Raw genomic sequence first — 27,930 nt, 5'->3', positions numbered from 1 at the left:
ATCGGCTACCACAAATGAGAATGGCTAGAGGATCGCAGTCCAAATGGATAAAGCAGACTGAGCGGATATAGTATCATGTTCTCATTCAGCCTAGTTTCAGAAACTCACTATCAACCATATCCCCTCTCATCTGGTGCAAAGGTCAACACATCTGTAGATATGTAATGGATCTCGCAGAGTTTAGTTTCACTCATCTAGACTAGAGCTTGCATGACTAGCAGAACAAATGTATAGCTGAGATTTGAATGTGATTGTGTAGTGGTCAAATTGAATCGAGTCCCAAAACTTGCCTGAATTAAATAAATAGAATCAGTGTGGTTATTCACAGGGTTAACGTTTGATATTTTTAGAGTTTTCAGAGACATATATCCGTCGTTACGTAGGTGGAAATATTTTCAAAGTGTTTCGAAGTAATAAAACGTTCCAAACTCCTTTACTGACTCTGTCCAAGTAGTATATTTCCTCTTACTTGATTCTAATGATTTTTTTTCTCTCTTTTACAGGGAACCCATCGGAAAGAAGAAGCCAGGTAAGGAAGTTTTGTATTACATTTTGGTATAAGTTATTATTGTTTGTGGTATTACGTTTATGTGGGCAATATCATCTGGAATAGATTAGGATTAGCATATCCTGCACCAGTATTTAAAGAGTCCAGCCATAGTACAGTCGTGGCCAAAAGTTGAGAATGACACAAATATGAATTTTCACAAAGTCTGCTGCCTCAGTGTCTTCAGATATTTTTGTCAGATGTTACTATGGAATACTGAAGTATAATTACAAGCATTTCATAAGTGTCAAAGGCTTTTATTGACAATTACATAAAGTTGATGCAGAGTGTCAATATTTGCAGTGTTGACCCTTCTTTTTCAAGACCTCTGCAATCCGCCCTGGCATGCTATCAATTAACTTCTGGGCCTCATCCTGACTGATGGCAGCCCATTCTTGCATAATCAATGCTTGGAGTTTGTCAGAATTTGTGGGTTTTTGTTTGTCCACCCGCCTCTTGAGGATTGCCCACAAGTTCTCAATGGGATTAAGGTCTGGGGAGTTTCCTGCCGTCGACCCATAATATAGATGTTTTGTTCCCCGAGCCACTTAGTTATCATTTTTGGCTTATGGCAAGGTGCTGGAAAAGGCTGGAAATTGCATTGTTCATCACCAAATTGTTCCTAGATGGTTGGGAGAAGTTGCTCTCGGAGGATGTGTTGGTACCGTTCTTTATTCATGGCTGTGTTCTTAGGCAAAATTGTGAGTGAGCCTACTCCCTTGGCTGAGAAGCAACCCCACACATGAATGGTCTCAGGATGCTTTACTGTTAGCACGACACAGGACTGATGGTAGTGCTCACCTTGTCTTCTCCGGACAAGCTTTTTTCCGGATGCTCCAAACAGTCGGAAAGGGGATTCATCAGAGAAAATGACTTTACTCCAGTCCTCAGCAGTCCAATCCCTGTACCTTTTGCAGAATATCAGTCTGTCCCTCATGTTTTTCCTTGAGAGAAGTGGCTTCTTTGCTGCCCTTCTTGACACCAGGCCATCCTCCAAAAGTCTTCGCCTCACTGTGCGTGCAGATGCACTCACACCTGCATGCTGCCATTCCAGAGCAAGCTCTGTACTGGTGTTGCCCCGATCCCGCAGCTGAATCAACTTTAGGAGACGATCCTGGTGCTTGCTGGACATTCTTGGGCGCCCCGAAGCTTTCTTCACAACAATTGAACTGCTCTCCTTGAAGTTCTTGATGATCCGATAAATGGTTGATTAGGTGCAATCTTACTGGCAGCAATATCCTTGCCTGTGAAGCCCTTTTTGTGCAACGCAATGATGACGGCACGTGTTTCCTTGCAGGAAAACATTGTTGACAGATGAAGAACAATGATTCTAAGCAGCACCCTCCTTTTGAAGCTTCCAGTTTGTTATTCAAACTCAATCAGCATGACAGCATGATCTACAGCCTTGTCCTCGTCAACACTCACACCTGTGTTAACGAGAGAATCACTGACATTATGTCAGCTGGTCCTTTTGTGGCAGGGCTGAAATGTAGTGGAAATGTTTTTTGGGGATTCAGTTCATTTTCATGGCAAAGAGGGACTCAATTCATCTGATCACTCTTCAAAACATTCTGGAGTATATGCAAATTGCCATTATACAAACTGAGGCAGCAAACTTTGTGAAAATTAATATTTGTTTCATTCTCAAAACTTTTGGCCACGACTGAAAACTCAGAGGTCCTATTGCCTCTGGCAGAGAAAAAACTGTGTGGTGTTTGCATCCATCTGTTTACATTTCTCAATGGGGATCTGAGCGCCCTCTAGCTGTATTGTTGCATACTCTCCATTACTTTCACTCTAGATTGCTATATAAAGATGTAAGACTATCATTATTACATGTATTTGAAGTTAGATACACACCACTACTTCTACATAGTGTTTTGTTTCAGAGTTTTGCCTCTTCTTTTTTCATCTAACCAACCCATATATTTTCCATCCATGTCAAGTTTCAATTTCCTTCATTTTTCCTTCATCAGGGATTGTGGAGAGAGCGACTACTTTCCTAAAGAGAGGTAGTAACAGATTCATGCTTGGTCATACTTTGTATGTGACCCCTGGGTTGCTAGCCCTCCGTTAGGGGCCCTTGGCTTTTGGGCCTTTTAGCTGGGACGTGGCTCTGAGGTGGGCCTGGGCAGTGCGGGGTCGAGCGGGGGAAGGGATAGCCTTGTATGTGATTCAGCCAACGCATCTGTCTCTATATCAAGCTAAAGCAAATACAGGTCTGGGACCAGGCTAGGGACAGGTGGGGTAGAGAGGGCAGGGTGGGGCAAGCTTGGTGCTCACTCTGTGTGATGTGCATGGCGGTGTGTTAGTTATGTCAAGAGGGCACCAGATGGTGTGTGTCTGACTGTACACCCCGCCCAACTCCCTTGCTCCTGTGCTGAAATCAACCCTGTCTTGGTTGTGGGAAATAATCGTCACCTTGATAGATGTGCATGCTGTGCCACAACAACAACAACATTACCATCCTCATTCTGTGTCGTTGGCTCTTGGGGTATCAGACGTGACAGTTTTCATAATCTATAGTATCTAGTTCAAGAGACGTGATGCAGGATTATTTAAATACAAGGCTCCATCTCTGGACAATTATGCATTTAGAGGATATTATGAGTGCATCACACTCTGCATCCCCAGGGGTAGCTCTGGTTGTCATCCCATCAAGGGCACATTACAGAGCAGGCCCTCTTGTTGTTCTAACCTACAGCATTGTAGTAGTCTAGGTGTTGGGGTGTCCTGGTGGTGGGTTGTCTCTGTATCTCTGTGGCAGCCACGCGGTTGATTAGCATAACCCTCCTTCCTATCCTGTCGTCTGTCATAACATCTCCCCCTCTCTGCTCTCTGACCACCATTTTATTCTTCCTTCTCGAAAACCATGCCTGCTTCCTCTTCATCCTCATCCTCTATCTGCGGTGGTGTGGCTGATAGAGAGGTCAGATCTACAGTACCAGTCAAAAGTTTGGACACACCTACTCAATCCAGGGTTTTTCTTTATTTTGACTATTTTCTTCGTTGTAGAGTAATAGTAAAGACATAACACATATGGAATCATGTAGTAACCAAAAAAGTATTAAACAAATCAAAATATTTTTGATTTTAGATTATTCAAAATAGCCTCCATTTGCATTGATGACAAGCTTGCACACTCTTAGCATTATTTCAACCAGCTTCATGAGGTAGTCAGTCACCTGGAATACATTTCAATAAACAGGTGTACCACAACATTCTGCAGCAATACACCATCCCATCTGGTTTGCACTTAGTGCCACTATCATTTGTTTTTCAGCAGGACAATGACCCAAAACACACCTTCAGACTGTGTAAGGGCTATTTGACCAAGAAGGAGAGTGATGGAGTGCTGCATCAGATGCATTAGCCTGCACATTCACCTAACCTTAACCCAATTGAGATGGTTTGGGATGATTTGGACCACAGAGTGATGGAATAGCAGCCAACAAGTGCTCAGAATATGTGGGAACTCCTAGTGTGCAAAGCTGTCATCAAGGCAAAGGGTGGCTACTTTGAAGAATATAAAATATGTTTGGATTTGTTTTACACTTTGTTACTACATTGTTCCAAATGTGTTATTTCATAGTTTAGATGTATTCACTATTATTCTACGATGTAGAAATTGTAAAAATAAAGAGAAATCCTTGAATGAGTAGGTTTGTCCTATTGACTGGCACTGTACATGTATGTGTGCTCTGTGTACCTCCCTGCAGGAGACTCCACCTCAGCTGACCCTCTGCTCCTAGACCAGTATGTGGCCGTCACTGACTATGAGAAACAGGAGAGCTCTGAGATCAGCCTGCACGTGGGACAGACGGTGGAGGTCATCGAGAAGAATGAGTCTGGTACGAGACCTGGATCAGATGGCGGCACTTTAGCTAAATGACTGAGGTTGCGTCCTAAATTACACTTGTTTATATAGCGATGGCCCTGGTCAATAGAAGTCCACTATAAGGGGAATAGGGTGCCATTTGGGACCCTTAACGTGTTTTATAAAACAACACCCCCCCCCCCCCCCCCCCATCAACTGAAAGAATGTTATCATACTTGAATGCACCTGAGATACAGGTACTTTAATGTGTACCAAGACGACTGCCAAATAGCAGCAGCATAATGCTATCACGTTGTCCTCAGAACCTTCCAAATAGCCAATAGAGGCCAATACAGGACCTAGAGCGAGCCTCTGCTGTGTGACGGACTCTTCTGTGTTTGTGTGTGTTTTGCTCTTTGTGTGAAGGTTGGTGGTTTGTGAGTTCAGACGAGGCCCAAGGCTGGGTCCCTGCCACCTGCCTGGAGGCCCAGGATGACCCTGACGACTTCTCCCTTCCCGGCGAGGAAGGTAACTCGCTCCGTGTGTCGCACTGCCATAGGCCACATTGAGTCAAAACATAGGCCTACTGTAATTACTGATCACATTGGCAGCCATAAGGAGCAGCTCATAGTCAAAACTCAAGGTTTGCTGCCAAGTCATTATGACGCAAAACAGTGTGTCCTCATTGATTAAGATGTAGGAGAAATGTGGAACTGTAATGAATCAATCTTGGAAGCAGGATGTCTTGAAATCGTTACATTACGTAATGTATGTGGGAAAATGACCTCTGACTGTCTATCACCTTCACCTGTCTCTGCCCGTCGATGATGCTGCGTTCATAACCAAGTGGGAAGGTGGTAAATACCAATTGTGAAGTTGGATGCTATCATGTGCTTTGAACCTGTTGAGAACTGCCAATTGGCTAATGGCCAACAAGCTGCATCAACTATAAACAAGAAATACAGCTATCATGCTTGTAAACAAAACAAATCGGAGCTTTGGGATGAAACATGTGTTTCCCACGAGTTCCCAATCGAATGTAGTACATTCCACCTTTGGTTATGAACGCAGTGTTCGAACCAACCATAGAGATAAATAGAGGACTCTAGTGCCCAAATGCCCTTTTTAGCATGGAGTGCCATTGAGGACTTCCTATGGGTTAAGGAAGGATCACATAATTCCATCTGGGTCAACAGGAGGGATTAGCCAATTAATTATGCTTGTGAGCAAACATTCCATAACTGCAGGTGGCAATTAATCGCCAACCTTGACTTTATACTATAGCTGTTCAAACAACACACTCCAGATGGCAGTATGCACCCTTTCAGTTTGTTTACCAACTCATAGAAGTAGAAGAAAAAGAAAATGTAATACTTAAAAATGGAGAAGCCAGTGCGCTCACAGAGGCCATAATGGGGCAGATACAATGAAGAGTCCTCTATAATCTTCTATGGAACTAAGAAAACAGAGCCAGCGTATTTACTTCCTCTTTACTTACTTCCTGCTGCCCACTGTGCTCTGCTGTCAGTGTCCCGGAGATACTGGTCACTGCCGAGCCTTGTGGGCCGCCGGCGAACGTTAGGGGATCTGTTCAGCACAGGCTTTGGGCAAGGTGGAGGCGCACGACTCTTTTCTCCCTTTTCTCTATCTGTGTGTAAAATGTAATGTTTAGCATGAAAAACCCATGCATGACCAACCCAAGCCTAAGACATGCATGTGTGGCATGGATTGTAATGGATGCTACCTTTATGTTGGTATGATTTGTTCTCTCGATGGCATGCTGTGGAGAAAAACAGTTTCTCACTTTTACTGTTATTTCAGTGAAATATGACATTTGAGATTGTTACACAAATATTCTATTTAGAAAGAACAAACAATCACTTTAATTCAGTAGACCTAAAATGGACCCGTTATGGATTAGTTATAAAAACCATTTGTTACAAGTGAAGGGCATTTCCATGTAAAAGGACCCATGAGCACCAACATGTGAAGTTCATAGGAGCATGTCAAATGGAAGCTAAGAGTCTATATTTTTGGGAAACGAATGCATAGATACATTTTAGCCATTTTCCATCTTAAACATTTGGTATATTTAAAAGGCTTTGATTTCTGAATAAACAGATGGGAAAGGGATCTTAGAAAACATCTAGCAGAAAAATTCTTAAAAGGAATCAGAAATGCATCAAAACACAATGTTGACATACAGACCCCTGCCAACTAATAAAGACTTTTATATTTAGCTTTGGAGAAATTATTTACCTTCTGTAAGTAAAAAAATATATTGCGTAGTGCCTTGTAATTATGTTACCAGAAACCACATACACTCCATGACCAGAAATATGTCGACACCTGCTCGTTGAACATCTTATTCCAAAATCATGGGCAATAATATGTAGTTGGTCCTCCCCCCCCCCCCCCCCTTTGCTACTGTAACATCCTCCACTCTTCTGGGAAAGCTTTTCACTAGATGCTGGAACATTGATGCGGGGACTTGCTTCCATTCAGCCACAAGAGTATTAGTGAGGTTGGCCACTGATGTTGGGTGATTAGGCCTGGCTCGCAGTCGGGGTTCCAATTCATCCCACAGTTGTTTGAAGGGGTTGAGGTCAGGGCTCTTTGCAGGTTATTCTACACCGATCTCAACATACCTTTACTATATGAACCTCGCTTTGTGCACGGGGGCATTGTCATGCTGAAACAGGAAAGGTTGTTCCCAAAACTGTTGCCACAAAGTTGGAAGCACAGAATTGTCTAGAATGTCATATGCTGTAGTGTTAAGATTTCCCTTCACTGGAACTAAGGGGCCAAGCCCGGACCATGAAAAACAACCCCAGACCATTATTCCACCACCACCAAACTTTACAGTTGGCACTATGCATTGGGCAGGTAGCGTTCTCCTGGCATACGACAAACCAAGATTTTTCCGTCGGACTGCCAGATGGTGAAGCTTGATTCATAATTTCCACTGCTCCAGAGTCCAATGGCAGCAAGCTTTACACCACGGCAGCCGATTCTTGGCATCGCACATGGTGATCTTAGGCTTGTGTGCTGCTGCTTAGCCATGGAAACCCATTTCATGAAGCTCATGACGAACATTTATTGTGCTGACGTTGCTTCTAGAGGCAGTTTGGAACTCAGTAGTGAGTACTTCAACCGAGTACAGACAATTTGAGCGCGCAACGCTCTTTAGCAATTGGCGGTCCCATTTTGTGAGCTTGTGTGGCCTACAACTTTGCAGCTGAGCCATTGTTGATCCTAGACATTTCCACTTCACAGAATGGGACAGCACTTACAGTGAGGGGGGGCTGCTCTAGCAGGGAAGAAATTTGACATACTGACATGTTGGAAAGATGGGATCCTATGATAGTGCCACATTGAAAGTCACTGAGCTCTTCAGTAAGGCCATTCTTTTGCCAATGTTTGTCTATGGAGATTGCATGGCTGTGTGCTACATTTTATACACCGGTTAGCAACGGGTGTGGCTGAAATAGCCAAATTCACTAATTTGAAGGGGTGTCCACATACACACAAAGGTATCTTTAAGATATTTTCGCTCTCTTGTGAGGGAGGATAATGAAAGTTCATGTAACGGATGTGAAACGGCTAGCTTAGTTAGCGTGGGCGCTAAATAGCGTTTCAATCAGTGACGTCACTTGCTCTGAGACCTTGAAGTAGTAGTTCCCCTTGCTCTGCAAGGGCCGCGGCTTTTGTGGAGCGATGGGTAACGATGCTTCGAGGGTGACTGTTGATGTGTGCAGAGGGTCCCTGGTTCGCGCCCGGGTATGGGCGAGGGGACGGTTTAAACTTGTACTGTTACATTCACAGAAGTAACAAGTATTGGTAGACCTACCAATTAGTTATAATGATTTTACTGATGCAAATTAAGTTTATGAATTATGAAGTGATTAAAATTAAACGGAATTACTGCACCTGAATTGGCTACAAAGGGAAATCATAATAGTCACAAATCACAGTTGGGTCACCTGCTACTGTCCTCTTGTCCACTGGCATACTGCTGTGTCCAGTTCATAAATGTTTTCTTTTACTTTCTGTTTGGTGGTCAAACCAAGAGTGTTAAAACTGAGTCTGGAAAACCCCTCTCACTCTCGCTCTATCCAATTAATATCACCTCTCCCAACGCTTAATGACACCTACCCATGTAACCCCTCTCTTTCCATTTACTGTAACCAGTTTCCTCACCCTCTGAGCACCGACTGACACCGGACGTTGAAATTTGGTCAGTCTACCCTGGCCTTGATATTAACGTCCACAGATGGACTGGACCAAATCTGAACCCATCATAGACGCATGTTTCACAAGTTTGGATAACATAGTACAGTGTTGTTACTGTAGTTCAATAACCAAAATATATATTGAACTCAAGGTGCCATGTCATAGCTTTACACCCCATTCTTTCTGTAGACATCTTTGAATCGTAATTTGGAGCAAATATTTAAAAGAACCTGAGGGAGATTTTACCGTAATCTGTTACCAAAGTTTGCACCTGCACAGTTCTTCCACAGAATTAGTTTTTTTGTTACAAAAAAATAATAGAAATTGTTAAAAGTAGTCCGTGTGGATATAGTTCTATTGTTAAACCTTTATATCAATGTTTTTTTGTTTGGCATACATTTTAAAGTGAAAAGACTGAGTCAAAGCGCAAATATGTTACTGTGCAATTGCCCTGAACTCCTAATGCTAGCGTAGTTGTAATTCTGTCTTGTGTCTCACTGATGTTTTGTGTTATGATCTGGGAATGGTGTACTGGGGGCTAACACATTACATCCACTAGCAGATAGTGGGAGACTAGGTTCAGAAGAAAGTTGCAGCTTATTTACGGAATTTCTATACAATTTTGGAGAACAGCCAAAAACAAACATTGTTTGCTGCAGCTTCACCTCAGTCGATCTACAAACACGTAGCCTATTAGCTATACAATTAGCCGCTATCCATTTACTCAGGGCCTGGATTAAAAACAATTTCATACGTCCAGAGGGATCTGTTAGCGGAAAAATGTATTTTTTATTAACAAACGGTAAACCGATACATTTTGCTTTACAGATTTATTTTATACAGCTAATTTCCTGCAATTCTACACATTTTGCAATGACATATGCAATGTTAATACGATATCTCAGTGAGAGTGACTAACAAAATCAAAATGGGGGCCCCCTGGAGGTCAGGGACATGGTTGGTAATTCGGCACTGATTACACTGAGTTTAGGTTGACCGTTAAATTAGTGTAGCCAGCTAACATTTTTTTTTACTGTTTTCCATCCAGAATATGCACATTTTCCCACTAGTGGTGTATTCATACCAAACAGACTTGTTGCAAATACAAATCAGTGAGTGATGTAGTGCACACAATCAACTTTTCTGCTTAAGTTTTCACGTACCTAATAAAAATCCAATGTTCAATGTGTTTCTATTGCATTTTCAACTATACCGATAGTTTTGTCACAGAAACTGTTGTGTTCAATATCAAAATGGTACTTGCGCTCTAGCGAACAGTTTGCAGATACAGTACGGCTTAGGCTGTGCGGGTAGGATAGTCAACATGATGAGATTATTATGGATAAGATCTAGAATGTTTTGATTTGTCAAGACGGTAGTCAAGCATCTATCATCATGTCACCAAAATAAGACCCTAAACATTTATTGGAAGTAGGAGCATCAAACTCATACCATGCACTTTTTAAATAAGTTGTGTTCATCATCAACTTATTTAAACTGTAGCCTATTAACAGCATGGTTTCCCGAGGCATAGTGGGAGGACCACAAACCATGTCATTGCGTGACTCCAACTTTACTTCAATATGTTTATTATAATCGATATTTGCTCATAAAGGCGTTTCCACCGCCATTTCTCGCATAATTAATTTTACCAACACAAAAATATCCTACCATGTCAAACTAACAAATGTGTCAGCATTTATAAAATTATACTGAGACTTCCTGTTTCATCACAGCTGTTGCTTTAGTTGCATAAAAACTGTGGATGGAAACGTGGTTACTGAGTGTCAATTAACAAGAGGAAAACTGCTGATGCACAACCAAGTTTCGAAAATTGCACCTCGTGTATTCTACTATTGTTACTCTCAACAGTAAGCTAAGATCCCCAGACTGAGTGCCTAAAAAAAAAATATATAAAAAAGTTTATTTGCATTTCATAAAAAACAATTGTACTCATATGTAGCTATGGCCCTGGGTAGGTTATTAGGATTTGGTATAAAGATAGCATATCTAAATAATGGTGTGTATGGACAGTATATGAATAGAAAGTGTGTACTGTACATAAGTGGGTAAAGCAGTATGTAAACATTATTAAAGTGACTAATGTTCAATCACTATGTACATAGGGAAGCAGTCTAAGGTACAGGGTAGAGATGCATTTATATATGAGTTGTACTGTATTTACATATACTTGCACTGTCTAGACTGCCTCATTAACTACTGTTGTTGTCATCACTTACTGTTGCATAACTCAACAATTGTGTCAATAGCAGGATACTCTCAAATTTACAATCTATACATTTGGCACTAGATTACTGCTTTACATTGTTTGCGAGATCAGACATAGGGCGGTGCCAGAGCGGTTACATACGCTCAACACCTGTTGAATATGGCCGGTGTCAGTAAACGTTGGCCAAAAAAAAAGCGTAATTAAATTGTTGCCAGCAGCAGTTAGTCACCAACACTCTGGATAGCGTAAACACAGCCTAACCAGCTCTGCTAGGGCGAGTAAAATCAGAGTGAGGTGTTCTCTCATTTGTGTCTGGAAGTAGCTAGCAAGCTAGCCAGTTAGCTTGGGTGCTTGACTGCCGTTGTGATCAACCCTACTGATCGGCCAGAGCGTCCAGTATTTTTCCTGTGTTAAATTGTAACTTAAACTGTATTCAATTATTCCTTTTTAAAAATTCCACGAAAAAATAACACCCATCAAAAGTTTTTTTTTTTTGTGATGTGTCGAGACGATGCGTTAAATCCCCGACGAAGCTTTAGCGTTCTTATAAACTGATGTTACCCACTCTTCTGCCAAGGCACCTGCAGGTTCCTGGACATTTCTGGGGGGAATGGCCCTAGCCCTCACCCTTCGATCCAACAGGTCCCAGAAGTGCTCAATGGGATTGAGATCCGGGCTCTTCGCTGGCCATGGCAGAACACTGACATTCCTGTCTTGCAGGAAATCACACACAGAACGAACAGTATGGCTGGTGGCATTGTCATGCTGGAGGGTCATGTCAGGATGAGCCTGCAGGAAGGGTACCACACGAGGGAGGATGTCTTCCCTGTAAAGCACAGCGTTGAGATGGCCTGCAATGACAACAAGCTCAGTCCGATGATGCTGTGACACACCGCCCCAGACCATAACAGACCCTCCACCTCCAAATCGATCCCGCTCCAGAGTACAGGCCTCTGTGTAACTCTCATTCCTTTGACGATAAATGCGAATCCGACCATCGCCCCTGGTGAGACAAATCCGCGACTCATCAGTGAAGAGCACTTTTTGCCAGTCCTGTCTGGTCCAGCGACGGTGGGTTTGTGCCCATAGGCGACGTTGTTGCCAGGTATGTCTGGTGAGGACCTGCCTTACAACAAGCCTACAAGACCTCAGTCCAGCCTCTCGGGCAGTTGTTGTTGCCATCCTGTACATGTCCCGTGGGTGTGATGTTTGGATGTACCAATCCTGTGCAGGTGTTGTTACGTGGTCTGCCCACTGCGAGGACGATCTGCTGTCCGTCCCGTCTCCCTGTAGCGCTGTCTTAGGCATCTCACAGTATGGACATTGCAATTTATTGCCCTGGCCACATCTGCAGTCCTCATGCCTCCTTGCAGCATGCCTAAGGCTTGTTCACGCAGATGAGCAGGGACCCTGGGCATCTTTCTTTTGCCGTTTTTCAGTCAGTAGAAAGGCCTCTTTAGTGTCCTAAGTTTTCAGAACTGTGACCTTAATTGCCTACCGTCTGTAAGCTGTTAGTGTCTTAACGACCATTCCACAGGTGCATGTTCATTAATTGTTTATGGTTCATTGAACAAGCATGGGAAACAGTGTTTTTTTTGTTGTTGCTGAGTTTAGATGTAATGGAAAGACGATGTATTCCATTGAGCCAATTTCAGCCATTACCTGGGTGTGTTTGACAGCTCGTTAAACGTTAAGTGACACGTGAATTATTCACCCCTCAAACACAGGAAATAGATGGCTGAAATAGACCGATCCTCAGATAGGAGGGGCATGTGCGTTGCTACATAATGTGCTGTCCCTGCCAATTTGTTGACTCCCTTGTTGACTCCCATCTGCTTGATTGACATTATTTTAAAAGTTAGTATGCAAGATGAAAAAGACATCACCTAATGTCATGTGTTCTTTGCCATTTCCAGAGGAGAAGTACACAGTGATCTACCCATATGCAGCGCGAGACCAAGATGAGATCGACCTAGAAAGTGGCATGACGGTGGAGGTCATGCAGAAGAACCTTGAGGGCTGGTGGAAGATCAGGTAAAACACAATACCCCAGAAGTGTGTCTGTATACAGTGAATGCATGTTGGCTCTGTGTGCATGTGCATTTCATTGAGTGTGTGGATCAGAGTTGGTTGCTTGTTTCTACTAAATAAGGCCTTTGTTGTTGTTTCTCTCTCTATTGAAGCTGTGAACGTAACCTCTCTGCTGCCCTCTACAGGTACCAGGGACAGGAGGGCTGGGCCCCGGCGTCCTACTTGAAGAAGGCCGACATCCTGAGCCAGAAGCTGGTGGCAGGGGCAGTGGGCCACTCCAGCACTAACGACCTGGACGGATTCTCTAAGCAGCAGAGTCAACAGAACCAAGCCAAGGAGAGCCGAGGAGACAACAAGGATCAGAAAGACAAGGGCTTCTCCCCCTTTGCCAAGCAGCACAGTGAGTAGGAACTAGAAATGTAAACAACTAACTAGTTTAACAACAAACAGCTGTAACGCTCTACTTCATGCCTGCATGTAGGCGTTATTAAAATACATAAACCCTATAATATATAATAAAGCATTATACATTATGCAGGCTTTATTATGCAGGCTTAAGTAGTGTTACCAAGACGCCCCATCTGTATGAGGGATGCTTCCTCAGTCTCCTTCCTGCGAGGCTCTCTAAATCAATGCCTGAGTAATGTAAAACATCCCCTTTTTATTCCTACAGTGTGTAAGTAATTGAGGAGCTGAATGCTTTCCACCACTACACCTCCATCAGTGAGGATGCATTACACATCGCGTTAGAGCCGAAGTCCCCAGTCTCCAGATTTAATTAGTCTGCATCAAACAGTGCTCTCTCCTTTCTCTCTCTCTCTCTTGCTCTCCTTTCTCGCTCTCTTTCTATGGTCTCTCTCACTCTACTCACTAATCTCTCTCTCTGCCAACTGTGCACCAACTGGCTGAACCAATGTTGTTTCAAAGTAAATTGTCAACGTATTGTGACGTGGAATCTACGTTGGATTTGCAAAAAAGTCCTCAACTGTTGTTTTGAGGGTAATTTTTTTTAGCACAGGATTATGTCCGTGTATAAAATGTTAAATGTTTTCCTTTGAAACAACGTCAGATTTTCAACACCATATCCACTACAATAATAAAACAATGGGCCGGGCGGCACCTCCTACTGGAGAGTTAATCTACAGCTATCCCTTTGGTCTCTCATCCAGGGTTTTAACTGTCACGCTGGTATGAAGAGTCGGGAGACAGGCGCAGGAATGCGTAATAAGGGTTTTTATTAAGCCCCAAATTACAGCGTGCCGTGTAAAGGTACGGGGACGAAGACTAAACAAATACGTAACAAAAACACAGGGTTGAAACCCAAACAAAAGAGCGAGGAGTACCTCGAATAAATAACACAAGCGCCCAATGATTATCACACGGGACGAGACCCATAATCATCTGTGCAATCCACAAGGGCACGAAAGCCCAAAACACACAGCACAGGTACTCACACGCACCAACGGACATAGTAACAATAATGGACACCCCAATGGAAACCAAATGTCATGACAATAATGACTTTAAAACAATCAGAGTTTAATGGCTATGATAGTAGAAAAGTGAGGATGGATCAACAACATTACTCCACAATACTAACCTAAATGACAGAGTGAAAAGAAAGAAGCCTGTGCAGAATAAAAATATTCCATGCTACATGTTATAGGTATGCTTGTCATCGGCAAGGACTAGGGAAAGACATGGCATAGAGCTAAGCACAGGCATAATCCTCACAGAAAACCTGGTTCAGTCTGCTTTCTAACAGACACTGGGAGACAAATTCAACTTTCAGCAGGACAAATCTCTGGCTGGGCCACTCAAGGACATTGAGACTTATCCCGAAGTCAGTCCTGCATTGTCTTGGCTGTGTGCTTAGGGTCATTGTTCTGTTGGAAGGTGAACCTTCACCCCAGTCTGAGGTCCTGAGAACTCTGGAGCAGGTTTTCATCAAAGGATCTCTCTGTACTTTGCACGATTCATCTTTCCCTCGATCCTGACTAGTCTCCCAGTCCCTGCCACTGAAAAACATCCCCACAGCATGATGCTGCCACCATCATGCTTCACCATAGGGAAGGTGCCAGGTTTCCTCCAGATGTGACGCTTGGCATTCAGGACAATGTGTTCAATCTTGGTTTCATCAGACCAGAGAATCTTGTTTCTCATGGTGTGACACTCCTTCAGGTGCCTTTTGGTGCACTCCAAGCGGGCTGTTGTGCCTTTTAATGTGGAGTGGCTTCTGTCTGGCCACTCTACCATAAAGGCCTGATTTGTGGAGTACTGCAGAGATGGTTGTCCTTCTGGAAGGTTCTCCCATCTCCACAGAGGAACTCTGGAGCTCTGTCAGAGTGACCATCGGTTTCTTGGTCACCTCCCTAACCAAGGCCTTTCTCCCCCGGGCGGCCAGTTCTAGGAAGTGTCTTGGTGGTTCCAAACTTCTTTCATTTAAGAATGATGGAGGCCACTGTGTTCTTGGGGACCTTCAATGCTGCAGACATTCTTTGTCACCCTTCCCCAAAACTGTGCCTCAACACAATCCTGTCTCGGAGGTCTACGGACAATTCCTTCAATCTCATGGCTTGGGTTTTTGCTCTGATATGCACTGTCAACTGTAGGACCTTATATAGACAGGTGTGTGCCTTTCCAAATCATGTCCAATAAAATTTAATTTACCACAGGTGGACTCCAATCAAGTTGTAGAAACATCTCAAGGATGATCAATGGAAACAGGATGCACCTGAGCTCAATTTCGAGTCTCATTGCAAAGGGGCTGAATACTTATGTAAATAAGGTATTTCAGTTTTTTATATATAAATATTTCTAAAAACCTGTTCGCTTTGTCATTATGGGGTTTGGTGTGTAGATACAAAAAAAAATCAATTTTCGAATAAGGCTGTAATGTAACAGGTGGAAAAAGGGAAGGGGTCTGAATACTTTCCGAATGCACTATATTTATACTGAACAAACATAGAAATCCACCATGTAAAATGTTGGTCCCATGTTTCATGAGCTGAAATAAAAGATCCCAGAAATGTTCCATACGCACAAAAAGCTTCTCTCTAAGAATGTTGTGCACAATTTGTTTTACATCCCTGTTGGTGAGCACTTTTTTGCCTAGATAATCCATCTACCTGACCAGTGTCGCATTTCAAGAAACTGATTAAATAGCATGACAATTACACAGGTGCTCCTTGTGCTAGGAACGATAAAAGGCCACTCTAAAATGTGCAGTTGTCAATTGGCATGCTGACTGCAGAAATGTCCACCAGAGCTGTTGCCAGACAATTGAATGTTGATTTCTCTACCATAAGCTGCATCCGTCATTTTACAGAATTTGGCACTACATCCGCCCGGCTTCACAACCGCAGTTTGCTGATGTCAACGTTATGAACAGAGTTCCCCATGGTTGCGGTGGGGTTATGGTATTGGCAGGCATAAGCTACAGACAACAAACACGGATTGCATTTTATTGATGGCAATTTGAATGCACAGAGATACTGTGACAAGATCCTGAGGCCCATTGTCGTGCCATTAATTTGCCGCCATCGCCTCATGTTTCAGCATGATAATGTACAGCCTCATGTCGCAAGGATCGGTACACAATTCCTGGAAGCTGAAAATGGCCTGCATACTCAGACGTGTCACCCTTTGAGCATGTTGTTTGGGATTCTTTAGATCAACGTGCTCCAGTTCCCGCCAATATCCAGCAACTTCGCACAGCCATTGAAGAGGAGTGGGACAACATTCCACAGACCACAATCAACAGCCTGATCAACTCTATGCAGAGGAGATGTGTCGCTCTGCATGAGGCAAAATTAAAGTTAATAATATATTGGATTCACTCCATTTTAACCAAAAGTTAAGGTTAACGAAAAGGACTAAATCAAAATCAAACTTTGCGTAAAGTGCATTTAAAGTTTGATTTGACTGGATTTAGTCCTATTCTTTAATTTAGATGTTTGGTTGAGATGGAGACGTGAATCCAACATATCAATGATTCATTTGTAGACAAACATCTCCTTCAATATCCAGTATCTTCTGGTTGGATAATTCATTCTGTGCCACGGACTTAGTCTGGCTTTAATGCCAGTTTGCCTACAAATGTAATAATTGATATGTTGGATTCACGTCTTCATCTTCAAAAATCTAAGTTACAAGAGTTGGACTAAATCAAATAAGGTTTGACTCTCTCTGAAAACGTAATGACAACTAAACAAAAAAAAATCTAATTGTTTTTACCATTGGAATTTGGTTGTGCTTTACATCTCCTCCTTTAAACGTTGATAATTGGTTTTGTTGTCAACCTTACACAATTCAATATTACTTTAATACAGTTAATAATTTTAGGCTATTAACTGTATGTTAAATTCATGTGACAGTTTGTATTCAATGCTAAAATGAGTAACGCGCCCATGGCCACATTGAGGTTATTGTAATTCTAGATATCTTTATGTAAATCGTAGAAAGTATGCATGTTCAAGATAATGCAAGGGTCACAGGTCTGTGGAGATCTTCACAATTGCTGTAATAATCTGTGCAGGATCTCGAACCGCAGTGATCACTTGCACTATGTACTTTTAATGTAATCTCAACTGCAATCCAGATCGTGTGGTTCTGCTATTAGATGAAGCACAGTGATAAGCACATTAAGTTGTTGTATAAATAATCAAAATATCTGACATTGTATTCCTATTTGAACTATGTTGTGCTTTTAAAATGGTTGAAAGAGCAGTGATAACTAGGGATGGCACAATTACCGGTTATGGATGAAGACGGCCATGAATATAAAATAAGTCATAGGGAACGAACAGCTCACTGAATACAGGACAGCCAGGCATTCGTGCGTTTCTGCAATAACATGGACTTTTAACAATGTAATGAAACTTTGTTGCCCCTTGCTGAAACAAGCAAGGTGGTGTAGCAAACGATGAATAGAATGGGCTTGGAACCTCAAACCCTGGCAATTTGATTGGTAAACCCATGGGTATACTCACAATGACTGCCTGGTATTTTGATGGAATAAACTCCATGGTAGAATACTAAATGTAGCTCATGTATTTTTTTGTAATGTCAGTTGAGTTGAATCAACAAAATCACAGCACCTATTGATGCGTGCTCTGCGCCCATGGGCAGAGACGAAGAGTCAAAGCAAGAAGTTTTACTCAGCCCAGAATCTGTCCACAAAAAAATGTTTTTTTTGTACGGAGGTCAATGAAAAGGTTTCGAATTTGGTTAACAAATCATTTAATTGCTACGTGACGCTTATATTGATCGAATGGTCGCACTGATATAAACTGACGCATTTCGGCAACTTTGAAAAAAACGACTTCATATCGCCGTTGTGCCTGTTGTCATAGTTTTTTTTTTGTTTTCATCATTGGCTGATTTGCTCTACTTCAACATTTTAAAGTAGGGGGATAAAGCTGGGGATTTTTTTATTAACCTTTATTTAACTAGGCAAGTCAGTTAAGAACAAATTTCTATGACTTCACAGCCCTAGTGATAAGACATTTAGATGACAACTAAACCCCAATACCCCAAAAAAAACTCTGGTATTGTTTTTCATTTCGAATTTGGTTGTGCTTTTAGATGGTTGGTGGTTTAGATAGATGGTTTAGATAGATGGTGAAAACACATTCAACAAACTTATGTCTGTCTTTATGAGTTTCTGAATAAAAGGTTGAAATGTCAGAGTAACACAACCAAACATTACCAAAATGTCCACATTGAAATGACGTGGTGTGCCCAGTGGGTAATCTCGCTCTCTTTGGGTCTCTTCAATCTGTATGGCAGAAGTTCACCTTTACAGTGTGGTTGAAATTTAAAGGCAATGTTCCCACTTTTAGCGGAGACTGCATTCACGGTAAACGCTGCTAATGTTGGCGCAATCATCACCTTTTAAATTTAGGAATATTTTCAGATTGAATAAAGCCCTTGGTTTCCCTCTGTCTGGAACTAATATCTCCTGATATGAGCAGTCGATGTCAATGCAGGCAGTGTTTTGAGACTGATGAGGTGTGCTGTGCCTTTTCCTCTACAGAACAAGGGGCTAGACAGAGACCACCTCCACGCAGGGATCTCACCATCGTAAGTACCCCGCTACAACCAGTTAACCGCACAATGAGACGCCAACAGCACTCAAAGACATTTGACTAAATGAGTTTTGCATTGTTTTGTGTTGACCTGCCACAAGTCAAACCTGATACTGACTTACTCTTTCTTCACACCCTCCCTCCGTTTAGCCGAGGGGGCAGAACCTGCCCAAGCCACCCACCCCTCCCCAGGTGGAGGAGGAGTTCTATACCATCGCAGACTTCCAGACCACCATCCCCGACGGCATCAGCTTCCAGGCTGGGGTCAAAGTGGAGGTGAGACTCGTCACATCTCATCACACATTGGTAGATGGTTATTGCTTGAATGTGAACAGCCTACTAAATTCAACCTAGAGAACCGTTTTTGATTGAATGGAAGGGCATTAACTGCTTCCCCTGCTGTGTATTGATTCCTGATTCCTTGAATTCTCACTAGTTTCTGTTTTTCAGGTGATAGAGAAGAACTCCAGTGGCTGGTGGTACATTCAGATTGAAGACAAAGAGGGCTGGGCCCCTATCACCTTCATCGACAAATACAAGAAGACCAGCTTGACCCCGCGCCCCAACTTCCTTGTACCTCTGCCCAACGACTTGGTCCAGCTGAAGCTGGAGGATGGCACTGCTGGCGGTGCAGGGCAAGAGGACAGCTGGTCCAAACCGCTGCCAGACGAACCCACGGCGGGGAGCGAGTCCGTAGCCCGGCCCAAGCTCAGGGACTGGAAGTCCAGTGCCAGTAAGGCGGCATCTGCTTTTTCCGCTCCCCTGCCCCCAGCCCCGTCTGCCCCAATGACTGAGGAGAAGCCAGCCCTGCCACCCCGCAGGGAGTCCATCAACAAGAGCACGGACATTGAGATTACTATGGAGAAACCCAGGCCAGACCTATCCAAACCCTTGCCTTTGAAAACCCCTGCCCCGGGGGTCATCATGCCCCTGCTCACCCCCAAAGCTGCCCCCTTCAAGCCAGACAAGCCCCCCGAGCCCAAAAGAGAGGTCACGAACAAACCTCTGCATTTGAAGAATGAGATGGGACTGGAGTGTGGCCACAAGGTCTCCGCCAAGGAGGTGAAGAAGTTCAACTTGAAACCTGTGGCTAAGCAACCACCCAAGCCCATGCCTGATGCACCGGAGGAGAAACCAGAAGCCATTGGCCCTGCACTGTTCATGAAGCCTAAACCCATAGTCCGGCCCAAACCCGTCCCAGCTGCCAAGCCAGAACCGCCAACTGAGAACAAGCTGGATATCACCAACCTGAGGAGCAAGCTGAAGCCTTCAAAGCCAGCTGAACCAGGCTCTGGATCAGCAGAGACAAGCCAGCAAAACGGCGCTGCTCCAAACAACGGCCCTAGCAACGCTCTCCCCAAGATGCCGCCGCCCAACCTCCCCCCTAATAATGCTTTACCCAAGATGCCTCCTGGTAATGTACCCCCCAAGATGCCCCCTCCTAATAATGTTCTCCAAAACATGCCGCGTCCCAACAGCCCCCCTCTCAATGCACTCCCCAAGATGCCCCCGGCCCCCAATGCTCTCAATGGCAAGGCCAGCGACGAGCCCAAGTTCCCCCCCAAGCAGCAAAACGGCCACGGACAAGTGAGCCAGGATGTCCCCAAACCCGCCGTCCCTCCCCCCAAAGAACCTCCAGGGAGGCCAGCCGTCCTCCCTAGGCGACCCCCTCCACCCAAAAAGACCTCAGAGCCATCCAGCCCCACAGAAACCAAAGCTCCCCTGAAAGAGCTCCCAGACACCAAGCCTGCTCCCCCCCAGCTCAGCAGACCACCTCCCCCTAAACCTAAGGCCTTCATGCTGCCCCCGCCTAAAGACAAGGACAAGGGGGAGCCCAAGGCAAAAGTGCCTGTGGCCCCAAAGCCCCTGGTTAAGATTGAGAAACCAGGCCCTCCGAGGGATAAGCTGCCTCCTCTGATCAAGGATCCCAGTAAAGAGGAGCTGTTCTTGGCCGTGGCGGACTTTGAGGGCGACGATCAGATGGGTGGCTTCAAGGAGGGCACCATGTTCGAGGTGATGGAGCGGAACAGCAGCGGCTGGTGGTTTTGTAAAAATCTAGGAGAAGGGCCAATGAAAGAGGGCTGGATCCCCTCCAATTACCTGACCAAGAAACCCTAGGTAACAGGTTCTGTTGGCCTTTTTAATAAAAATATTACTAATTGTATTTAATTAGCTTTTTATTTATAGGTACCTTTTTGATTGAGATTTGTTACTTTGTTAAATTCCATTTGTTTAGCAAGAATGAACCAGCAATGTTTGTCTTTTTGCATATTGTTTAGTTCTTTTTTTGTACTTTTTATCCTCGTTACAAATTACTAAGCATAAAATCCGTAACAAGCAAATGTTCCTCATGTTGTTCACCTTTTGTGCCATATGTTACTCAACAAGCCTATAATGTAATTTTATGATACAGTAATGTTATCACAAGCTTTGTAATAGAACAGATGAATGTCTTTCCAAGCCTTCTATAATATTGTGCCTCAGTATAGTGCTTCAAGCTTAAATATATGCAATTTAGCTTGTTAGTTTCTCAGTTAGTATATCAAAAGATACTTAAATCTAATGAGTGGAGTCATAACTGACAGTGCAATGCATTTGGAAAATAAATCAGACCATACACCAGAGGAACCAGGGTTCGTATTCAAAGCATCTGACTAGGAGTGCTGATTTAAGATCAGTTTTGCCTTTTAGATCATAATGAATAAGATTACATGGATAGGGGGTACCTGATTCTAGATCAACACTCCTACTCTGAGAATCTTTGAATACTGGCTGAGATAATCACAAAACAAACAGCCAAAACCAGCCTAAGGCAGAAGGCCATGGATACTCAAGATTCCTCAAAGAACACCCCTCCTCCACTAAGGCTGCAATGGAGGTTACAATAGGAGTTCAAGAGGACATTTTGGCTTTCAAGTACTAAAATATTAACACTTCAAGCAACGTTTTTGACGAGTGCTAATACTAAACATTTATACAGATCTTTTCAGGTTTGTGAACGCGTTTATTTTTCTTTCGGGAACTGCATAATACTGATGCGGCTGATTTGTAACAGATGTGCACTTTTCAGATTATTCAGCCGTTCAGACAGTTCAGGTTTGCAATCTGGATTACCAAACTGGGGGAGTGACCCTGTCTTTCAACTCACTCTTGAACGTTGTAATAGAATGCACAAGGTGCAATTTTTAAATTAGGCAGTGCATCAGTTTTCCTCTCGTCTGTCATTGCATACCATAGAGGTATTTATAATTTCTCAGAAATGTCCAGTGAAAAGGCTTGGGAACCCCTGGCTTAATAGACCGATGGAGAGGAAGTATAGAATGTACAATTGAAAGCCACAGCCATGTTTTAAAACACTCAAATAAAAAGGTTGCTGCAAGACTTTGGGAGCTGCATTGTATACCAGGGTTGGAGTCCAACTCCTTTCAGGAAGCACTGAATTGAAATGAAAATGGACCCTTTCCCTGGTGTTCACAGTACAATAGGTGGAAAACACCCTATTGATTTCATAAACTGTAGGTCTACCATTATCAATACAGCCCCTAAATATGATAATTGACCTGCGATTGATATAATAATAATAATAATAATAATAATAAATATAAACAGCGTTACTGGATCACAAAAAAAAGGTGCTCAAATATGTGTGATAACTATAAAAAAAACATTTACATTAGTGTTTGACTGGTTTCAAGCACAGACTTAGCAAAAGTTAGTTTTATCGTACTTCTAGAATGAAGTAATGTCAGCTGTCGTTTACTTTTCACCCTTTGCCAGGCCTGGTTTGCCGTAGTTGGAACTTAATCATGCATTGTTCCTACAGCCGAAGTAGTAACATGTGTTTCCCAAAACACCACGCAGAGAGAACATTCAGCAAGAGCGTCGTTGGAACATGTGTCGACACTATTAGGTTCGAAAGAAAGATAGCGGATCCTAGAGAAGCGCTTTCTCCATTCAAATTTGACCTTTAAAATAATTGTCACAATACTGGACGACAGATCAGCTCCTTGAGAGATATCGCCTATGGCTGCAAAGATCGAGGTGGCCTATTATAATGGTTACCCGTTAATGCATTACATCACAGATTTGGCACATCATTGCATTAATGTTCCTACACATTACATATATAGAGGGAAATAGCAGACATTAGCCTACGATTAGATAAATAGAACATGATGTTGATTTAAATATGATCAAAATACATAAGCAAATGTAGTGTGTACTTCATTTATAGTCATCTTGGTTTTCATTTGAAGCATATTTTGTTACAATTGCAAAGACATTGCCCACTTTGTAGCCTATTTAAAGTTATTGGTGGTCACAGAGATGGATAAAAATCCATTGATTGTGTGTTTAACAGAGGTCTTCTGTGTATAAAGTGACGTGGAAGGACAAAAAAAGCATGTAACGATGCACTTGGCTTTAAGTGGTGTGAGGCAGTCGGTAAATAGGCCTAACAAGCCTTTAAGTGTGACTAGTAACAATGGCTACTACGAAGGATCTAACAAACTTAGCCTTAAGATACTTCTGGGAAACTGGGCCATGGTCATGGAGAAAGAGGGTTGGTCTCCTAGGAGACACACTGACAAGGCTGGGAGTGCCTGTAGCTCAGGTTAATTGGAGAATCTCAGAATATGGTTGATCTGATTCTGCTCCTAGTTGCTTGGATACTATGTTACTATAAGTAACTTGGAGTTTTCCGTCTTTGGCAGTGTGCATAGTACACAAGTAATGATATTCATGTCAGATTTGTAATGATCAACACTAGTGTCAACTCATTGAGTAAGACCTGAGTTAGTGGAATGTGAGTGAAACCTAGATTGGGTTAGGGTATGGGTTGGAAAGACATGCATTCAACAGTTTGGTTACTGAAGCATAAGGAAAGGCACACAGGGATGTCAACGCTACAATAAAACAGTATGGATTGTCTTCTTGCTATAAGTAATGCTTTACCCTAAACTGGTCAATTTTATTTGAAAATGTATCAAAAGAAAACTGCTCATTCTTTATTCTGAGATATGCAGCATAAACACCTTTCCCGCTGACATATTGCGCATATCCCATCTTAGTCCTGTAATGTATTTGTAATACTTGTGTATTTCCCCTCATGGTTCTCTTTCATATTAAGTCAATAAACTTTTTTTTTTTAAAGTTACATGGTATCTTGGTTTTCCTTGGAAAGGTTCCTTTATTTTGAGGAAACGGATGCAACCTAGATCAAGAGTTAACCGCTGATAGCAGACACTGCATTGGGGCTGTCAAAATCGGTTGAGCAGCTGCTCTTCATTGTCATGAAGCCACACCCATCCCACTCGCTTTAGAAGTTCAGAACAAGAACGTGTAGGTATATAGAAATGACGCTCAAATTGAAAACCAGTCAACAAAATGAGGATTTCTATCAGCCTAATCAATGTTTAACTTACAGATCACATTCCAATGTTCGAACTTATAAACAAGGCTGCATGGGATTTCTCATTAATGCAACTCTGTGCAGTCAATGGCAATGTACGCTTTAGGTATAAAGCCGGGGGCCACATGGATTTGACAGTTTATGCGGGTGTCGGCCATTGCGGCTCTGCTAGAATTACTTACTTGAGGACAAGCGTAGACATTAGAACGTTTGCATTTATTATTAGACTCATGTACAACAATGGTTCCTTCTGCTGAACAGTCATTCACTCACACCGCTTACAAAATAAACTTAAAAAAAAAAAAGGTGAAAAAGACAGTCATTGCAAATGACAACAGAAAAGAGAAAAAACAAACAAATTAAAATACATCTTGAGAGAGTAGTTGTACCTGACAGTTGACCAAATTACTGTAGATTAACACAGCGCTGTCAAACCCATTCCATGGAGGGCCTAGCGCCTGCTGGCTTTTCCTTTGAATTAAGACTTATACAACCAGGTGTGGGGAGTTCCTTACTAATCAGTGACCATCATTTATCAATCAAGTAGAAGGGAAGAGCGAATATCCGCAGCCACTTGGGCCTCCAGTGATCTAACAGGTCTAATTGGTCAAGAAAACAAGCCCCATTTTCAAAAGCAGCAGGATACATATTAACTGCAAAACAGCTCCGATGCACTACCTCATAACTTAATATACTCCTCAGTGCAAAGAAAGGCACATTTGGTGGAGGAAAAATTACATATTGCACTTTCGTTAGCAGACAGTACATGTATTATCAACAAACAATGGAAAATAAACCCAATACCCTTATTTAAATGTAAAACTTATCTCTTAAGATTCCTACAAAGACAGTATTCCACTTTGCCTTTTAGTTCCCATCCAGTGTGCTAGTATTGCCTTTACAGTAAAAATGCAGCACAGAAAAACATTTGAGACATGAACACAATCAACTCAAAAAAATATCAATTTTCTTCAACCCTCAAATTAAAAAACAAAAACAAATTGGACTACAAATTACTTTTCCCTGACTTCTCATGTATTCATTACGTGTTTAAGCTTATCTCAAATTGGAAAACTAGGGCTCTATTCTGATCGAAACAAGGGCAAATGATCTGAGCATTTTAATGCAATTTTAAGTTAATATATAATACAATATGCCATTTAGCAGATGCTTTTATCAAAAGCGACTTACAGTCCAAGTTAGTTAAACTGATTTCGCTGGGAATTCTATTAATTCACTGTGTTAACAGAAAGAAAGTGAATTCTGAAGATCATGCTCTGTGCTGATCTTTGTAAAGTAATAAAGAAATGTCAAAATAAAATTTGTCAACTTGATATAAACTCAGCAAAAAAAGAAACGTCCCGTTTTCAGGACCCCGTCTTTCAGAGAATTCGTAAAAATCAAAATATATTCACTGTAAAGGGTGACTGTTTCCCATGCTTGTTCAAGGAACATGCACCTGTGGAACGGTCATTAAGACTATCAGCTTACAGACGGTAGGCAATTAAGGTCACAGTTCTGAAAACTTAGGACACTAAAGAGGCCTTTCTACTGACTCTGAAAAACACCAAAAGAAAGATGCGCAGGGTCCCTGCTCATCTGTGTGAACAAGCCTTAGGCATGCTGCAATGAGGCATGAGGACTGCAGATGTGACCAGGGCAATAAATTGCAATGTCCGTACTGTGAGACGCCTAAGACAGCGCTACAGGGAGACAGGACAATCAGCTGTCCGTCCTCGCAGTGGCAGACCACGTGTAACACCTGCACAGGATCGGTACATCCAAACATCACACCTGCAGGACAGGTACAGGATGGCAACAACAACTGCCCGAGTTACACCAGGAACACACAATCCTGCCATCAGTGCTCAGACTGTCCGCAATAGGCTGAGAGAGGCTGGGCTGAGGGCTTGTAGGCCTGTTGTAAGGCAGGTCCTCACCAGACATCACTGGCAACAACGTCGCCTATGGGCACAAACCCACCGTCGCTGGACCAGACAGGACTGGCAAAAAGTGCTCTTCACAGACGAGTCGTGGTTTTGTCTCACCAGTGTCGGTGGTCGGATTCACGTTTATTGTCGAAGGAATGAGAGTTACATAGAGGCCTGTACTCTGGAGCAGGATCAATTTGAAGGTGGAGGGTCCGTCATGGTCTGGGGCGGTGTGTCACAGTATCATCGGACTGAGCTTGTCGTCATTGCAGGCAATCTTAACTCTGTGCGTTACAGGGAAGACAACCTCCTCCCTCATGTGGTACCCTTCCTGCAGACTCATCCTGACATGACAATGCCACTAGCCATTCTACTCATTCTGTGTGTGATTTCCTTCAAGACTAGAATGTCAGTGTTCTGCCATGGCCAGTGAAGAGCCCGGATCTCACTCCCAATGTCCACGTCTGGGACCTGTTGTATCAGAGGGTGAGGGCTAGGGCCTTTCCCCCCTAGAAATATCTGGGAAATGGCAGGTGCCTTCGTGAAAGAGTGGGGTAACATCTCACAGCAAGAACTGGCAAATCTGGTATAGTCCATGAGAAGCACTGCAGTACTTAATGCAGCTGGTGGCCACACCAGTTACTGTCTTGTTTTATTTTGACACCCCCCCATTCAATTTATGTTAGTCACCTGTCTGTGGAACTTGTTCAGTTTATGTCTCAGTTGTTTAAGCTTATGTTCATACAAATATTTACATGTGACGTTTTCTGAAAATAAAGGCAGTTGACGTTTCTTTTTTTGCTGAGTTTATGTGCACCATACTTGGGTGTGTTCATTAAGCGAGAAACTCTTTGGAAGGAGACTGATATTGCAGTGAAACAAAAGTGCGTTTTCATTGGCTCCCACCAACACAGCATTGTCTGAAGTACATTTTGTTCTTGTGTTCCACATTGCACCTAAACTACTGCTTCTCAACTGACCCTCTTTGGGATATGGGATGCATCTCCCCAACACACCCTTAACTATTAGGTTAGTCTCATGCTTATTGGGTAGACAAACCAATGGGGATCTGAGTCAATTTGGTGCTGGAGGCAATGTTAATAAGAATGAAAAAGGAAACACTGCATGGATGAAGAACACCCTAACTATCAAGCAGCCTGATGCACATGTGGAGTTAAAGACAATCCTCAAAGAAAATATGACCAATCTTTGCCATCTTGGGTTAATAAAATGATAAAATCTTATAAACAGGACTTAAAACATAACTATTCCTTAAAAATGAAATAAAAGTTCAGGAGGAATGAGGAAGCTGACAGTGGTCCTTCTGGGCATGATGTGGGATAAGGGTGTTTGGGGGGGGGGGGTGAGATGCCAGTCTACGTGGTAGAGGATTCAGAGTAAGGGAGGAACTTGGTGAGTTTGTTTGGGGAGCTGGGGCTCAGGCACTCAGAGTTCTCACTCATCTTAAAGAACACCTCCTGTTCCCTCTTCCTCTGGGTCAGCTCCTCTTCCAGAGCCTGGGAGAGAGGGGGGAGGGGGAGAGAGAAGAAAGCGAGAACAAGGGAGAGATAGGAGGGCGAGAGAACGAGAGATGGGTAGAGAAAGACACTTTAAAAAACGATCGCCAGCCATTTCAAACTTT

The 27,930-nt window shown here is 42.9% G+C and overlaps 2 protein-coding genes across 5 annotated transcripts in view; one reads left to right on the top strand and one right to left on the bottom strand.

Annotated features, from left to right (window-relative positions):
* Positions 1-24,106, top strand: part of LOC110537747 (SH3 and PX domain-containing protein 2B) — an 84,258-nt gene extending 60,152 nt beyond the window's left edge. For 2 of the 4 annotated variants that reach the window (XM_036937765.2, XM_090192752.1), the window contains 9 exons: positions 504-529; positions 2,524-2,559; positions 4,267-4,398; positions 4,791-4,892; positions 12,744-12,861; positions 13,044-13,258; positions 18,896-18,942; positions 19,098-19,223; positions 19,398-24,106. In XM_036937765.2, the coding sequence (XP_036793660.2) occupies positions 504-529; positions 2,524-2,559; positions 4,267-4,398; positions 4,791-4,892; positions 12,744-12,861; positions 13,044-13,258; positions 18,896-18,942; positions 19,098-19,223; positions 19,398-21,065 (2,470 nt within the window). In that variant the 3' untranslated portion in view covers positions 21,066-24,106. Of the gene's footprint in view, positions 1-503; positions 530-2,523; positions 2,560-4,266; positions 4,399-4,790; positions 4,893-5,892; positions 5,977-12,743; positions 12,862-13,043; positions 13,259-18,895; positions 18,943-19,097; positions 19,224-19,397 lie in introns of all 4 variants that reach the window. The other 2 variants (XM_021624108.3, XM_036937766.2) reach the window with 2 other exon arrangements.
* Positions 24,107-24,554: 448 nt separating this feature from the next.
* LOC110537746 (serine/threonine-protein kinase 10) overlaps positions 24,555-27,930 on the bottom strand; it is a 43,309-nt gene continuing 39,933 nt past the window's right edge. Inside the window, exon 19 of the mRNA XM_021624107.3 lies at positions 24,555-27,805. Within this exon, the coding sequence (XP_021479782.3) occupies positions 27,665-27,805 (141 nt within the window). The 3' untranslated portion in view covers positions 24,555-27,664. The remainder of the gene's footprint in view (positions 27,806-27,930) is intronic.

The sequence above is a fragment of the Oncorhynchus mykiss genome, chromosome 12 (assembly GCF_057628025.1).
Source record: "Oncorhynchus mykiss isolate SJ-2025 chromosome 12, ASM5762802v1, whole genome shotgun sequence".
In the NCBI taxonomy this organism is placed as follows: domain Eukaryota; kingdom Metazoa; phylum Chordata; class Actinopteri; order Salmoniformes; family Salmonidae; genus Oncorhynchus; species Oncorhynchus mykiss.
This window is presented reverse-complemented; position numbering and strand designations above follow the sequence as displayed.